Source organism: Fomitopsis serialis (assembly GCF_022376445.1).
Source record: "Fomitopsis serialis strain Sig1Antser10 chromosome Unknown B0H18scaffold_389, whole genome shotgun sequence".
Classification (NCBI taxonomy): Eukaryota; Fungi; Basidiomycota; class Agaricomycetes; order Polyporales; family Fomitopsidaceae; genus Fomitopsis; species Fomitopsis serialis.
This window is the reverse complement of record NW_025955349.1, coordinates 20,807-36,641: the sequence shown is the minus strand read 5'-3', so window position 1 is coordinate 36,641 and position 15,835 is coordinate 20,807. Positions and strand designations below refer to the sequence as shown.

Here is a 15,835-nt window from a genome sequence, read left to right as displayed (position 1 = left end):
TGATGACGAGATAGAGACAGAATCAGACGGTCGAAGAAGTGTAGTACGGCACCATACTCGTGTGTCTGGATATGGGAATGCGAAGATCGGTACACTGCTGCTGGTGTGGAGGAATGACCAAAGAATGATGTCGACACGAAGTCCTCGAGATCTCCATAATTGCATGGTCCATTGCAGCTAGTTGCAGAACATTAGGCGCAGACGAACGCGCGCGACATATGATGACAAATAAGCGTCGCGCCACAGTTGACGTTGGTTCACCCACTTCTGCACCATCATGTTTTTGCGGCTTCACAGTCGTCTGCACTAGCACCTGTACCGAGCAATAGCGACGCGGTCACGTTCCTCGGACACTCTATTAATGTATATTCCATTGAGAGTAGTAACAATGCAATAATGCCTCCCCTACACCACTGCTTGCAGTCAGCTACAATGGACGAGTCCGACAGACGTCGTAGACCTGGGTGTAGGGGCAGATACACGTTCAATTGTCTGCGGGCACTGGCCAGTACTCCTGCAAGGCGTCCACGGGGTCGTGTTCACCGAGTTGCAAGACATGCCTCTCATGACGGCTGCTGCAGGGACAATCGATGCAACGCAAAAAAAAATGGTGGTGCGAGGTGTGGTGAAGTGGGTAAACCGACGTCTTCGTGTGGATAGCGCCTATTTGTCATCATATGTCGCGCGCATTCGTCTGCGCCTAATGTTCTGCAACTAGCTGTGACATATAATGCGCAACGTGATGCAAACTACGGAATAGGCTAAGTGTATATGTCAAGGTCACACACTCTGGCATAATCAAACGACTTACATTACAATGATTCAGGTATCATCCTGAGGCATCGCTTCCTCGACACTCTCCTTCAATTCCAGTATCTCCGGTAGGTTTGACCAAACCCTCTTGCGTATCTCCACGTCTCTGTGCTTGAGTAGGGAGATACATGATCCGCAAAGAGGCGAGGTCGGTTTTGGTTTCTTTTTCCGATCATAACTGCAGATGATCTGACCCCAGGAATCAAGGACATCACAGCTACCCCGCCGAATGCCTTCAACCCATTCTGACCGTATAGTGGCAATAGACGCATTGCACCGACCACCGGAGACTACACAGTCCGCATTCTCGAGGGGAGCGAAAAGCTCCTGTGCGGATCGAACGTTGAGCGTGCAGAGCTTTGCCGTTCCATCGATGCACCGCGCAAGATCCTCGGAGCTCAATGCGTCCACAAGAGCACCCATGTACACCCTTCCTTCCAAAAGTTGTTTGCCCGACAATAGACAGCAGCGGTATAGAGCAGCGGGGAGGATCGACAGACTATTGGTGAGACGTGCCAAGTTCACGGCGGTGATAGCCTTTGTGAGTTGATCACAGACGAGGCTCTTCTCCCAGGATTCAAAATCCTCCGGAAAATATCGCTTCAGTTCCTCCAGTGAATCCTCGACCAAGTCCTGAATGCCGTATTTGTGCGCGAGACGCATGCAATTCGCAACATCGTCAAATTCGAACTTGACGCGTCGCATATACCTACAGGGTAAGAATGAGTATAATCTGGGTACAAGGGGAAGTTGCTCAGCATACGCACTGTCTACCACCCAAAAGCATTGCCAGGAGCGAACGAATTTCGGCCGCGGTATCCGTGACGTGGACAACGGGACAGTCGTCCGGGACCAGTTCCCGCGAGAGATCCGGAGCAGGTTTGGCGAGAGTGAACATGTCGCGAAATACATCGGATTCTGCGGCGAGCAGGCCCTTGAACACGCGAAACCCGATACCTTGAGCGATGATGATGATGTTCCCGTCGTCGTACCAGAACCGCCCGTCCCGGCTGAATGCATCCTCTGACTGCATGGTACAGTCGGACTCCGCGCGAGAACGCTTCCGTCGTGGCTCCGAGGCCTTTGGACTCGATAGCGTGCTCATGATGAAAGGATGGCCTTGGCTGGTAAGTGCGTGGAAGGAGTGAAGCTCGAGTGAAGACGCGCGAGCTCGGAGAGGCTGCGTAGAACACGTGACCGCGTAGCGACAGCCCAATCTGAATCGGAATGTCAGTACATAATTCCAACCGTAGCATGCCCTTTGACGAGCCTCCTCTGTTGGACGCAATCACGCCTGGGTACACAACGGCCATGACCAGCATGTACCGTTTTCAACCAGGTGTAGTCGTCTGCTCGCGGCGCGAACCCGAACTTGGGGTCACTTCCGAGTCGCTGACAGTGTGCTAAGGTAAGTAGTACTTGTGTTGAAGCGACTCGGTTCAACATGCACTAGGGTAAACATGCCAATCTAGTGTTCTGCAGGTACATGCTCTACTCGGTATCCCACATTGTTCGTTTGCGGTTCACCACGACACCATCGACCTCCTCTTTGAGAGAGTCTGGAAATTGGACAACCAAAGTGTCTCGGCGTCTCACGTCGCTGGCGCGATTATTTGGCAGACGGACGCCGTCTGTCTGATTAGGTTCTTGCAAATCTGCTCCTATATAACTCTTTGAGCAGCCATGTCGCATGTTTTCACGCGCTCATCTTTTCAATGTCGCCCAAGGCCCCTCGCCGTATGTCTAAGGTGCGCTGCATACAGCCAATCACTTCAACATCTGCTCCCGCCAAATGCAGCTGTGGACACGCGTCGACGTTCAGCAGCGAGGCCCAGAGGCAGGAGCACTTGAGAGGGAGTAAGCATTTGCTTGGGGTCCAACGTATGCAACGACAGGCAGCTCTGTAAAGCTGACTGTATGCGTTATATCTTATACTGCATCGCTAACTGTATTGTGTCAGGCACGCAGCAGCACTCCAATGAATCTACATCAGGTCATAATCCTACGTATCCGATTGGGAACGGGACGCGTACGGACGTGCCTGCTTTGTCTATCACTGGATCATTGTGCTCGTGTGGCGAGATCGTCAAGCTGAACAGTGATCAACAGAGGAAGGAACACCTCCGTGGAAGGAAGCACCTAGATGGGATCCGGCGCACTTGTCCCACTCAAGGTTCTTCTGTGTTCTGCATATAACTGACTCGGAAGCTCATGTCCATACATTTAGGTCCCGCTCACGCCTCTGGTCCTGGTCCTACATCGACGCCTAGTGCTTCCAATGAAGGCAGACGTACGCATATCCCTCCGACGGCAGTACGCTGCGACATATGCAGCATCCTGCTCGAAAATATGCAGGCATATGACATGCACATGCAAGGCGACGCACACAAGCGCCCTCTGACGGAGCTGGCCTTCCCCTCCAACAGCTCCGGGTACATCCGCTGCCCCATCTGCGAGCGCGACCTCCCGGCAACGCGCTGGGAAGCCCACATCGAGACAGACCAGTATCATCGCAGACGCCAGCAGTACGCAGATGTGACCGCACAGACGCAGTCGGCGCAGCTGAATCGGAACGGCGTGTCGGTGACGGGCGGGGCGGCCGGCATTGACTTTGGCACCGTCGAAGTTGACTCTGTGCATGCGGTTTCTGCGGAGTGCACCTTGGAAGTGACAGTGTCCAATGATGTACCGGGAACCTTGATTTCCCTTGCGCTCATCAAGTTCTCTTCCTCCTACACGGTAACCCAGAGCTCCAGGTACGCCATCTAATAGTCACATCAAGGACATCCGCAGCTCTAACCAACCCGGCGCATCCCAGCTTCTCTGCCATCCTGCGCGGCGCCTCGCGCTTCGTCAATCACGGGAAGCCACGTACGGTCGTCGTCACCTTCCACTCCTCGTATGTCGGCCGCTTCGAGGACACACTCGAGTTCGAGTTCCACGACGTGCACCGGAAGGAGCGCTTCGTCATCCTGCGGCGTGTGCTCGCCGTTGTCGGGCCCGCGGCCGATTATGACGCGCTCAAGTCCAAGGGCCCGTACCGCCGACCCATCTTCCGCCCGCTCGAGCCGACTCCGCACGCCGTCCCTACGAGGCGCCCCCCGACATGGAGCAAGGTGCGGTGGGTGGTCAAGCTGCCAGAGTTTCCCATCCCGAAGGCGTTGGCGGACGTATTGAATGCAGCGAATGTGAAGAAGACTGTGGGCGAGATCCGTGGCAGATTCATGCCTGGGGATTTGAACATGGGGACGTACGGCAAGTTCTGGAGCACGCTGCTCCATTCCGAGGAGTGGCAACAGAGGTTTGTTTCTCAACGTGTTACGGTCATAGGTTATACTGAATCTGCCCGTCTATTCAGTGTGGACCTGGCGCATTACGATCTATTCAATGCTCCCCTTCACGCAGTAGGCAGTCGATATAAGTAAGTTTGGTTGCTCCACCGGTTGACTTCCGTCTTGAGCGTGCTGACACACGGACAGGCTCTACATCCCGGGTCTTATAGAGGGAAAGCCGACTGTGCGAATCGGAGACAAACTACTCGTGTGCAAGCAGGACAACCCTGACATCTGGCACGAAGCCGTGATCCACGAGGTTGACTTGCAGGAAGTGATCATGCGCATCAACCCGAAGTTCAAACTCGGCTCGTCTCAGGGCTTGGTCAACGTCAAGTTCCAGCTGAACCGCATGCCATGGCGGCGGCGCCAGCAAGCGGTCGTGCTCGACAACAACCAGTCCCGCATTCTGTTTCCTACTGGCAGTCATGCTCAGGACCTGCATCGCCCTTCTGCAGCGGATATCAACTGCTTCGTTTTTGACGACCACACTCTCATCGACAATCCTGAACAGAAGGAAGTAGTTGCGGCCATATCCAACGCGCCGGCAGGCAGCGTCCCATTCGTGGTATTCGGCCCGTATGTACCGTCTTTATACTCGACAGTCGAGTCGCCTCGCTGACGCTGAGTAGCCCCGGTACTGGCAAGACGGTGACCCTGGTCGAGGCCGCCCTCCAGATCCTCAAGAACAATCCTGACGCTCGACTCCTCATGTGCGCACCGACGAACGACGCCGCCGACCTGCTCGCGTTCAAGCTGATGGAACTGGGGCCCCAGCAACTGTTCCGCCTCAATGCTATATGGCGTCCTATCAGAGCAGGGCTGCAAAAAACGCTCAAGGACTTCTGCATGATCAACGGGAACAGAGTGTATGCCATGCCTGAAGCCGAAGTCCTGAAGTCGTTCAGGGTCGTCGTGACGACCTGCGTGTCTGCGGCTGTCCCGCATAGCCTGGGCCTTGCCCGCGGCTGGTTTACTCATGTGTTTGTCGATGAGGCGGGCCAGTGCTCGGAGCCTGATACGATGATACCCCTCAAGCTCCTCGCAGACGCGAACACGAACATTGTTCTTGCAGGAGACATCAAGCAGCTGGGCCCGGTCATCCACTCGAGCATCGGTCGCGACCTCGGCCTGAGGTATAGCTACATGGAACGATTGTCAAACATGCCAGTCTATGATCTGAGCGCCTACAAAGGAATAACGTTCGTAATCTTCCTCCTCGTCAACTAATAAATTCACTGACCTCTGGACTTGCAGGATCACGAAGCTCGTAAAGCATTTCAGGTCGCACCCCGCGATCATCGCGTTCTCAAACCGACGTTTCTACGCGAACGAACTGCTGCCCTGCGGTGATGAAGCTATCACGCATAGCATGCTTCGGTCGACGTGCCTAGATGGCCTGAATCCTAAGTTCCCGATCGTATTCCACGGTGTTGGTGGCAGGGATGAGCAGGAGGAAGGTTCGCCTTCCTATTTCAACAAGGAAGAGGCATCGCTGGTCACAAGATATTGCGAGGAGCTCATCAATGATCGAAAGGTTCCTATCGGTACGCTTCGTGATTTACTCCGCGCATTCGTGGTCGTTGACGCCGACCTCGCCAGATGCAAAGGACATCGGGATCATCAGCCCGTACACTGCGCAATGCGGAAAAATTCGCGCATTGCTCGGACGGTCGTCAACTCGGCTAGAAGGCGTGAAAGTGGGGACGACGGAGCTTTTTCAAGGGCAGGTAGGTTCTAAGTTCGCGGGATAGAGCGTCTCGATGGCTCATGGTTCACGGCACAGGAACGTCGTATCATTATCATGTCGACTGTGCGTAGCAACCCCGCGCATGCGATCAGAGACATGCGGCAGCGTTTGGGCTTCGTTGGCGATCCTCAGAGGTTCAACGGTAAGTCATACATCGAGTAGTCATTGTCCGACATACAATTCTTACGACATGCGCTTAGTCGCTATCACCCGAGCACGGGCCCTTCTCATCGTTGTTGGTGACCCGGATGTCCTTGTCCTTGACGGTGTATGGAAGGAGTTCCTAGCTTACGTCAAGGCTCATGGCGGGTGGAGAGGCAAGGGGGTTTCGCACGGCGACGGTTCGGGTCCGGATGATGAAGGGAACACTGCGCAGACTGCTGCCCAACAAGAAGCCAGGGAGCTGATACAGAGGCTGCAATCGTTGACAATAGAGAATGCCAACGGATGGAAGGTCCCAGACCCAGACAATTCCGACTCGGAGCGGGATGATGAGGCGTATGATGATAGGCCAGGAACGATGGAGGATTGATGCTGAGATTGCTGCTACAAAGGTTCCATATGGTCCGCCTCGGAGTGGAATACACGACAATCTGATTCTTTGGAACGCGAACAAGAGACTGTTCGCATCAATAATAGCATAGCTTCCCAGAATTGAACACCTAGATGCAGTCGAAGACAGGATACAATTCAACGCTGTCACTCGAATGCGCAGAAACTCGTACATGGAGCGAGTCTGAGACACCGACTGATCAAAGTTATCATAGAAATCAGCTAAGTGAATGACGACTCGACAAGGCCATGGGGTCACAGTGCAGTTGGTCGGGAAGCCTAGTAGTCCATCGCAGTCATTCGGTTCGCACCATCTCATGTGAAGCACATGTCCATTCGTCTATACGGTCTGTGTGAACCCCAGCCCGCGGTCAGACACATGCGCACAATAGCGAGAAACGGGAAACGGGTTCTTACCGTAGTGTCAGTTGTCAATCATCTCCATAGGAAGAACTACCATCCTGACTCTCCTTAACAGGCTGTTCGACGAGACCCAGCAACTTCGGTATCTCAAGGAAGAGATCGTTGCGAACCGTCTTCGCTCGTCTGCACAGCGCAGCGATACATGACGAGCATAGAAGGAGGTCCGGTTTGGGCTTCGTCTTGCGGTAATGAGCGTGGAAGATATCGTCCCAAGGCGCGAGAATGTTGCTGCAGGTCAGCGTGGTGGCGTCCCACAAACGGTCTGAGAGCATAGAGGCGATGTTCGCATTGCATTGATTGTCCGGCGCCGAACAGTTTGCGTTATTGAGGGGGGCTAAGACTTCACGGATGACCTGAGAATTGCGGGAGCAGAGTCTTGCTTTCCCGTCAATACAGCGCGCAAGGTCCACCGGACTCAGAAAATCCGCGGCGCCATCGCTGTGAATTCTACCCGCTAGTATCGTTTGGCCGTCCAGATTACAGCAGTCGTACATGGCAGCAGGAAAGATGGATGGCGTGTCGGTGAGATGCGCCAGGTTGAGGGCGACAATGGCTCTCGTGGACGGACCGTCTCCGCAAACAGTGTCCCAAGAATCCGGGTCCGACTCCGGATAATATCCTTCCAGCTTTTCCAAGGCATCCTCAAGGAGATCCGGTATGTCGTACTTGTGCGCGAGCCGGATACAATTGGCCATGTCGTCGAACTCCAAGTCTGTGCGGCGCATATACCTAGATCGAAAGAGAGATAAGGGTCATTTCAATAAGGTTGAACGGTTTGAAGACGTACTGTCTGCCGATGAACAGAATGCGCAACAGCGAGCGGATCTCCGCCGCCGTATCGGAGACGTGAACATAAGGACAGCCATCCAGAGTCCCTTCGCACGAAGAATCCAAGACAGGCTGGGCAAGGCTTATCATATCCCGAAAGACCTCAGACCTCGATGCGATAAAGCCCTTATAGACGCGGAAGCCGACTTCCTGGGCGACGATAATGATATTCCCGTCTTCATACCAGAAATCTGCATCTTGAGTGAAGCTGGCCTGGAGTTCGCCGACGGAGTCTGACTGTAGACGAGGCCGCTCCAAAGGAGACTCCAGGTTCGAAGACGTGCTCATGGCAAGGAAGTAGTGTACCACGTACTGAGCCTCGCTGAGCAGTAGATCGTAGCAGGGACCAAACTTGAAAAGTCGCGGAAGCGAGGCGACGCGAGACGCCTGGTATGTATCATGTGACCGTGTACCCGATTATTACGAACATCGATGACAACTTGAAGATACTAGTGAACAGCTCGAGACAGAACGCAAGTACTACGTACCGGTTTTTACATGGACATCGACACGGTGTTGTGTAGAGCTCGACTAACCATGCGTCTGTTTCAATACACAGCAAATGTGGCGCGCGGACTTGGCTGACGCATATGCATACATGGGCAGGTACAAGATATACAAGTTATTGGCCGTCTACTGGCGCAATCGGCACCTATGCGGGTGTAGATATAGTGATGGCAGGGATACTAAACTCTCGATGTCAATTTGAGCAAGAACACGGAGTATGGGTGGTCAAACCTTAACGTTCACCCATCATGCTCATGGCGCTGTGGATACAACTCGACATCACGAGTGCGCTTGACTTGTTCCCTCTGAGCACCAAAGTAACGCGGCGTCTCGAAGCTCCATTCGCAGTTACCAACCACCCAGATCTCCATGGCCACCACGAATCTGGTGACAACTGCATCCGTTTGCGGACCCCATGATGGCAAGCGAGTCTTGTCGACTTGGAAATCGTCCATGAGCTGCTTGAAGTGCGCACCGAGATGATCGGCGGAGGTTTGGAGGTCGCAGTGCTTGGACTTCATCAACACGGTTAGAAAGTTACTTCCCGCGTGGCCCATTGCTTGTTCCCTATTGTAGGAATAGAGGTCCTGCTTCGTTCTCAGTAAATGATCAACTTCGCAATGAAAATACACTTACGTTTGACAAGGAGGTCATGTCAACAGCGGCAAGATGAAGGCGCATCATGGTAGGATGCTCTAGGATTTCGGCAGGGAGCTCGGCACCAAGGATGATCCCGAACAGTGCAAAGCAACAGCGGACGGCGCTGTTCTCTCTGCGCAGTACGATGTATGCATCAGGGTCAAGGACCTCTTTGCGCTCCCGTAACTCGGCTTCTAAAACGACCGCATTCACATAATCTTCAGTGTGCTTGATCAGTTGCTGATAGCATGCGGGTCGGTTGAATCGCAAAAGCCTCTCGCGGAAACTAAGTGGTTTTTTGTGAGAGTGTAATCACGAAATGGCGTACATCCTCACCCCTTCGTCATCTGGACCAGTGCCGATCCATCGCTCGAGTCAGGATCACGGAGAGTGTTCAGAAGGATGCGTCCAGTCTTGTATGCGACCTTCCCATTCTGGTCGTCGCTGATTTCGTCCATGGCAAACAGAAGATTGATCAAATCCATGATGGTACGCAGCTCTTCGTAGCCGGCATAGGGATGAGTATAAGCGCAGAGGAGCTCGCTGCCGCCTTGCTGGAAGAAGACACGCTTGTGCTCCGGTACGAAGCTATAGCTGTTGACCCAGGCTGAGGAAGCCTTGGCCGCACGCTCGTAATGGGGATTGATGGAACCCTTGAAGGGTAGGAAGTGCATGATGTCAGGAAGGAGGAATGATTCACGTGTGGAGGACATTTTGCCTGAGAACACGGGCCTACCAACGAGCTAGAGAATGCTGGAGGAAGTGATAAAATTCGCGCAACGACGCACTTCTTAGACTGTGATTTGACAATGCGCTCTCGGGGAGTTCAAACAGCATTTGAGGGCACTAAATCTCCGGCACCGATTGTGATCGGACATCGTGTTGAGGGCACTAGCAATAGACCGAGACCCAATTGCCTGGTGGAGTAGGCAGTAGAGCTGCAGACTCGGGGACCTGTTTGGAAATTTACCGTAATGGCCTAGGCTGAAATCTTCCCAACCTTCTAATACTCGGTTGCTGTGGGTCGACGCTAATCCTGTTGGTACTAGTAAGCTGCTAACATGTTCGCACTATTTTATTAGTGCTTACAGATATAGGGATGGATGGCACCAGCGGGACGCTGAACATTCGCAGTACCCATCAACGTACACTGCCTGTGAAACAACTCAAGGGCTGCCAGGAACACGGTCGCAAAAATACCCGGGCCATACAACAACCCGGGGTTATAACAGCTAATATGCCGACACTGTTGCATATCTGTCGCACTGCACCGTGTGGGAGACATCGACGGCATTCGCCTAGATGGAGACTCAATGTGAGCATACATTAGACGACGGGCCGTTCGGCCGCAACCCAGTGCCTATACCCACATGCAGACGACGCCTCCAACGGCACATCCGTGCTAGTGGTTGTAAGAATAGAGTTTTGGGGTCAATAGCTTAGTTGCATATCTCAGCTGGACTCTTGTGGTACGTACGGTGTACCTAGAGATACGTTGACTCGGAAACCTATCTGTTCCATGCGAGGACCAGGTAGGGAACAGATCTTGCAGGTAGAACACATTATCTATAGAGCCGAGAGAACGTGGAGCAAAATGTCACTTGTCACTGGTCTACAATAAACCATGATTGACATAAGTACCGGGCTTATCGAGTGTGCTCCACAGAGTGCTGGTAGTTGACGGCATGACTTGGCTCGACAAAATGGACCCCAAGATGCTAGTCATTTGAAGGCTTAAGTGCAATGGAGATTGTAGCCACACACCTCATTAACGATACAGAACAGTACGCGCCACAGGCACTGCTTTCTGTGCCCGAGTGAGACGATGCTAACGACTTCTCATGAACATTCCCAGAACAGCACCGTCGACCGACGATGACGCAGAGTCCCTGTGACAGCGCATTCAATTCCCTATTAGCCTCCGTAGCGAACTTCCCCAGAAAACGTATGCACGTACCTGACGATGGACTGATAGGACGATCCAGAGAGGCGTCACCTTCGGAGATGATAGTACTCAATGATGAAGTACCCCACTAGCAGGCCCGAAACCTTGTATGCGGACGGGTACGGCAGGCCACCCACCCCTTTGGTCTCTTCGTACGCGCTGTTATTTTCAGCGTGGCAAACGCTTGAAGGCGGCGGTGCCCGACTGTTGCGAGTGCAAGCAGGACACTTGTGAAGTAGCGCCCGAGGCGGCGTTCAGTACGGTCAGTCCTTGCGCAGTCCTCGCCATAAATGGCCGAACCTACCGATACAAGTATGAATGAATTCCCGGTGAAGGGTGAGTAGAGTCGCCCTCTTCTTGTCGGACACTAGGGCCTCGTAGTATCCCGAGCATTCGGGAGGGTGATGACTATGAATGTCAGCGGAACCTCCGAGTCGTCCGTACCCTGATCGCAGAACTCAAGGTTTTCAAGCGAGAAGGTGGCCAAACATAATGAGAGAGGGTATCGTCGCAGAAAACATATACAACGTCAAGAGCGAAGGAGGGCGCACGGGCACATACTGCGCGCTAGCGCTAGAGGCCGACCACTCCACGGTATGGCACTCCAAGGTGGCTAGATTCGGCAACGCTGCACAGATACGAAGAATTGTCGCCAGTGAAGGGAACACCACGCAATCCAGCTTCATGGTCTTGAGTGAGACGAGGCCCGATAGTGCGGGGAAGTAGGTTCGATGGAGTTGGGGGTCAGGCAGCGACTTGGCTCCTGCAGCGCAGCGGGCGCCGGTAGTCCCGCCAGACAAGCGCAGATGTTCCACGCTGGGCAACTTGCGAGCGAGCATCAAGGGGAATGCTCTGACAAACGCGGAATCCCCTCTTGAGATGAGCTCGAGCTATTTGACGTACGCACGGCAGCCGCGATCCGTGGTAAGCAGCGCAGAGAACTTCCAGAGCTGCTTCCGATCCTCGAGGGTCACGCCGTGCAGCAGGTAGTATCGGCAGCGAGGGACCCATGCACGACAGACCCGCATGCACGCGCGCAGTGTCTTCAGGCGATACTCCAAAGCATGGGTGATGTCGAGGTACACGATATCTATGACCCGCTCACATATCTCGATGGGAAGAATGGTCCTGCGTTCATTGTGAAAGGACCACCGAAGGACTTCCCATTCCCAGAACATCACCAATCGTGACGCAGAGCTTGAGTCCCTATGACACCACATTTCCCCGTTGACATCCGTAGCGAACTTGCCAGACAACGTACGTACATACCTGATGATAGACGGAAGGGAGGATCCAGAGAGTCGTCACCCTCGGAGACATCACGATAGTACACAATGTTGAGGAGGATCACTAGTACGCGTTGCATGCCCGAAACCTTGTGCGCGGAGTGACAGAGAAGGCCATTCCACCCCTTTGATCGTGACCTATCTCTTCTTACGTGCTGTCTCTGTAGGCTTAGCAGAAGCATAAGATGGGCGATGAAGCCGGGGTTTGACCATTGCGAGTGGCGAGTGTATAGGCGAAACGTCGATGTTGGACGACTGCGAGCAAAGTTGAAGGCGGCGTTACGGTTCACGTTCAGTAGTATGATTATCAGTGCGTTCAGCCACTCTGCCGCTGACGTAATCACCCGTTACTTGAACCGGAGGACGTTACTTAGGTCGGGAGATTTACCGTCGCTTGGCGGAGGCGCTAAGCGGCTTGCCTCGTATGGCAAGTCCGTCCGATCAGTGATCGGATCTCAATCTTGATTCGGCACGCCACCGGCAAGCTGTGGCGGGTGGCTGAGGTGGCTGGTGTCGTGGCGAGTGGCGGCTGTGGCTGGGGTTTCCTAATCGGGAAGGGCGAGAGCGCGACGTGTCGGGCGCGGAATATACATCGCGTAGAGCGGGCCTGCGGCGCCGTGAGTGCGAGGAACGCCGCAGGCGCCGGCTGTTGGGCCTAGCGCATTCCCAGGCCACTCAGGACCTGTGGTGGCAGGTGGCTGGGGCTGCCTAATTGGGCGGGGGCACACGGGGCACGTCGGTGGCGGGGATACATCGCTCGGGAGCGCGCCTGCGGCGCAGTAAGACGATACAAAGCGCGCGTTAATGGCTGCTGATGGGCGTGGCTGTCCCCGAGGTACTCTAGACCCGCGAGTAACCAATAGAAGCGACCGCATACACGCGTCGCCTGTGACTAATGACGATTACACGGGCGCTACACCCCGCCAGCATTGCCTAATGCGGATGACACGGGCGCAACACGTCGGTAGGCACGTCGGTGCACATCGCGTTGAGCGCGCCTGCGGCGCCGTCGGTGCGTGGGAACGTCGCGCCCATAGAACGGTGTGTGTGATACACCGCCTGGCCGCTCTAGGCCCGCGATTGGCCCGTAGAAGCGGCCGTGTACGCGGTAAATGTGATGGGCAGTACCTGCCCGATCATTAAGTGCAGTAAGTGCATAAAGTAGGGCACCCACTTTATTTTACTCGGCCCGAGTAAATCTCGTAAATTTCCTGGTCCGTGCGTGGGTACCCAGTAAATCTGAGGGCACGCGCGCGGCCTGGGCGAGCAAGCGAAGCGACGTTTGATCGCCGGTGATGTAAACGCGCCTTGGCGCTTCCACACCCAGCCGCATCTTGCCCGTTTGGGTCACTTTTTTGCGGCCTGCGGCGCGAGGAAAGTGGACGCCTTGGACAGGGCGTGCATTGCTCTGTCTGCGTCTCCGTGCGCTGCGAATCTCGAGCATGGTAGGCACCTAGTTTTACTGAAACTAACTCGAATTTTACGCTTCCGAGCTCGACGGACTGAGTTACCAAGTCCGGGTGCACTCAAGAGACTTATCCTTGCATGACAGAACGCGTACATCGCGCCGTGCAGGAAGGGTGAGCGGGACGGGATCTGGGATCGCTGACTCAGCGTCGGGCAGCCGAGATTGCACGATCCCAATTTACGGGGATTTACCGGCACGCGTAAAGTTCGGAGATAAAAAGAACATAGTCGATCCCAGGTCGATCCTCTCGTGTTCATACTATCGTGTCGTTGTCGTGGTCCTAAGCAAGTACATAGCAACTCGTCGCATCTAACGAATGCGAATGCGAAACCTTGCGGGGCTTCGGAGGAGCCTACCATTGACTTTGTGATAGTGCCGCTCCCAGTCGTGCCGCGGCGGCGCCGGGCCTTGGCGGCGTTGGAACTTGAATCGGTATGTTTGTTTCTTGTTTGAAAAGGTGCGCTCTCCTAGCGTCAAATCAGTGCTGAGTGCAAGCGCAATTAGGAGACTTTGTATTTTACAATGAAAGAGAAAGGCAGGAAACGGAAGCTGGATGTCGAAGACGCAGTACGTCGAGTGCAATGCGTGTTGTTGACTCGCAAAGCTGATACTGACATACCGCGTTTGTGCAGATTTACGATGAAGCACAGCGCGGACTGGAACACCTCACAATTCAAGATACCAACGAGGTCAAGACAGAGAAGGTAGCCATGGTTAGCACCACACGCTCGCTGACTCTGATATATACATGTCACAGCCCAACGTCGTACGGCCGCTCCCTCAGAGAGCAATAAAGAGAGATGCGCCTTTTACGAGACTTCTTCCTCGGGTATGTCAGCTCGTTTGCTTTCAGATGGACTTGTCATCTGACATTGTCGCCAGAGATATACCCAACCCCGCCCTCCACGCAAGCTCAAGTGTTGTCCGACTCAGAATCCGAAGATGGGTCTGGGACCGACAACGCTGATCCCGACGACGACGCACTGTGGAGTGATGCAGGAGACGAGGATGATGACCTTGATATGCTCAGATTGGCTGACATGACGATTCGCGACGTGAGTCCGCCGTTCGATTGATATTGTCCGCTTCAGTTGATATGTCTTGCGATGACCATCAGTTCGACATCAACGAGTTCCTTCAGACTGATCGGGATGGATAGTTCCCAATCCGCCTGTCGAATTTGAGCAACTCTTCACCAGCGTTTCGGGAAGGGTGTATGGAAGGCACTTCAACCGGTAAGAACGCGTCAATGTTGCTTCCTCGCAGTGATTCACCTACTTCGCCTAGGTCCTATCCAGCATGAGGTATTCACCCGCTCTCGATGCGCAACGGGTATCGACGCTGACGCTATCGCGGCAGGTATACCGGAAAGGTGCAGAAGTGCATATCGGACATGACCATCTGGACGCCGTACAAAGATCTCAGTCGATGCATCTCGGTGTACCCCGCCCAGCTTTACAACTTCCACATCTGCGCGCCCGAGCCTCCCACGGATCGCAAGGCGTGCAAGGACTGGCCCCGAGTAGGCGAGTCGCGCGATCTCTGCTTCTCCACGGGGGCACCTGGTACTACTGCGGGACATACAAGTGCACCGGCATGTCCATCTTGCGACTCGAAGATCTCTGCAAACTCGACGAGTCCAGATCTGTGAGCACCGCGTCGTGGGCTTGTACTCTGGATAGACGATTCTGACCCGAGCGTAGTACGCGCTGTTCAATAGCCTCGCGCAACAGACGCCGCGAGTCCTGGGCGGCGAGTTCCAGCGGTCGACCGCCAAGACGATGGGCGCCATCACGAAGGCCCTGCGCGACCTGTACTGGGACGGAACGTTACCCATCCGATGCTATGGGTTTCAGCTGGTTGGATACGACGAAAAGGTGAAGGCGGCATTCGTCAAGTGTCAAGCTAGCGTAAAGCAGAAGAAGGACAAGAAACGGCAGAAGGCGCAGAAGAAAGGGGGCAAGAAGAGGCAGCGACTGTCGTGAGGCTTTCAAAGCCCAGATGAATGTATCAAAGTGGAATCGGTCTATATCCTGTAACATAGTTTATGTACGCAGTCCCTGTTGTAATGATGTGCCACGGAGTCTGAGTGAGTTTGCAGACGACACCATGAGTCGTCAGTGACCTGCCTTGATCAATCGAGGTCGCACTGATATATGAATGACATGATATGGTGCAACGGAATGCATTCGACGAGATAGCACGAGAGCAACAGTATGAAAACAATGTTGGACAAGGAAGACGGCTTTGCAGCGGTTAGCACTGCATCCTGAGGTTAGCAGATAGCGACAG

The 15,835-nt window shown here is 54.2% G+C and overlaps 6 protein-coding genes across 6 annotated transcripts; 1 reads left to right on the top strand and 5 right to left on the bottom strand.

Moving 5' to 3' along the window:
• Nucleotides 1-1,278: 1,278 nt before the first annotated feature.
• On the bottom strand, nt 1,279-1,825 carry B0H18DRAFT_831049 (uncharacterized protein; the record flags this gene model as incomplete). Its single annotated transcript, XM_048039393.1, has 2 exons — nt 1,279-1,522; nt 1,581-1,825. Coding segments are annotated over 2 exons (489 nt in total), but the record flags the coding sequence as incomplete, so codon positions are not given.
• Nucleotides 1,826-7,205: 5,380 nt separating this feature from the next.
• B0H18DRAFT_846496 (uncharacterized protein) lies at nt 7,206-7,905 on the bottom strand (the record flags this gene model as incomplete). The annotated part of the gene is made up of 2 exons (XM_048039560.1): nt 7,206-7,599; nt 7,643-7,905. Coding segments are annotated over 2 exons (657 nt in total), but the record flags the coding sequence as incomplete, so codon positions are not given.
• Nucleotides 7,906-8,299: 394 nt separating this feature from the next.
• B0H18DRAFT_945537 (terpenoid synthase) lies at nt 8,300-9,557 on the bottom strand (the record flags this gene model as incomplete). The annotated part of the gene is made up of 4 exons (XM_048041899.1): nt 8,300-8,384; nt 8,437-8,792; nt 8,842-9,130; nt 9,181-9,557. 3 exons carry the CDS (start codon nt 9,555-9,557, stop codon nt 8,445-8,447), a joined length of 1,014 nt encoding a protein of 337 aa, XP_047884718.1. The 3' UTR covers nt 8,300-8,384; nt 8,437-8,444.
• Nucleotides 9,558-11,194: 1,637 nt separating this feature from the next.
• On the bottom strand, nt 11,195-11,910 carry B0H18DRAFT_1172506 (uncharacterized protein). The gene has a single exon (XM_048035906.1). It carries the CDS (start codon nt 11,626-11,628, stop codon nt 11,257-11,259), a length of 372 nt encoding a protein of 123 aa, XP_047884717.1. The 5' UTR covers nt 11,629-11,910; the 3' UTR covers nt 11,195-11,256.
• Nucleotides 11,374-12,328, bottom strand: B0H18DRAFT_1172502 (uncharacterized protein). The gene is made up of 3 exons (XM_048035905.1): nt 12,286-12,328; nt 12,059-12,230; nt 11,374-11,995 (listed from the first exon to the last, which is right to left on the bottom strand). Exon 3 carries the CDS (start codon nt 11,965-11,967, stop codon nt 11,680-11,682), a length of 288 nt encoding a protein of 95 aa, XP_047884716.1. The 5' UTR covers nt 11,968-11,995; nt 12,059-12,230; nt 12,286-12,328; the 3' UTR covers nt 11,374-11,679.
• Nucleotides 12,329-14,429: 2,101 nt separating this feature from the next.
• On the top strand, nt 14,430-15,568 carry B0H18DRAFT_399397 (uncharacterized protein). The gene is made up of 5 exons (XM_048037916.1): nt 14,430-14,598; nt 14,661-14,778; nt 14,831-14,847; nt 14,903-15,190; nt 15,247-15,568. The coding sequence occupies exons 2-5, from the start codon at nt 14,760-14,762 to the stop codon at nt 15,526-15,528; spliced, it is 606 nt and encodes a 201-aa protein (XP_047884715.1). The 5' UTR covers nt 14,430-14,598; nt 14,661-14,759; the 3' UTR covers nt 15,529-15,568.
• Nucleotides 15,569-15,835: the final 267 nt, after the last annotated feature.

Bases quoted from the DNA above. Each gene is read 5' to 3' on its own strand.
- B0H18DRAFT_1172506 (XM_048035906.1), bottom strand. From the start codon at position 11,628: ATGCTCGCTCGCAAGTTGCCCAGCGTGGAACATCTGCGCTTGTCTGGC.
- B0H18DRAFT_1172502 (XM_048035905.1), bottom strand. From the start codon at position 11,967: ATGTTCTGGGAATGGGAAGTCCTTCGGTGGTCCTTTCACAATGAACGC.
- B0H18DRAFT_399397 (XM_048037916.1), top strand. The intron at 15,191-15,246 runs GTGAGCACCGCG...ACCCGAGCGTAG, and splicing joins AACTCGACGAGTCCAGATCT to TACGCGCTGTTCAATAGCCT.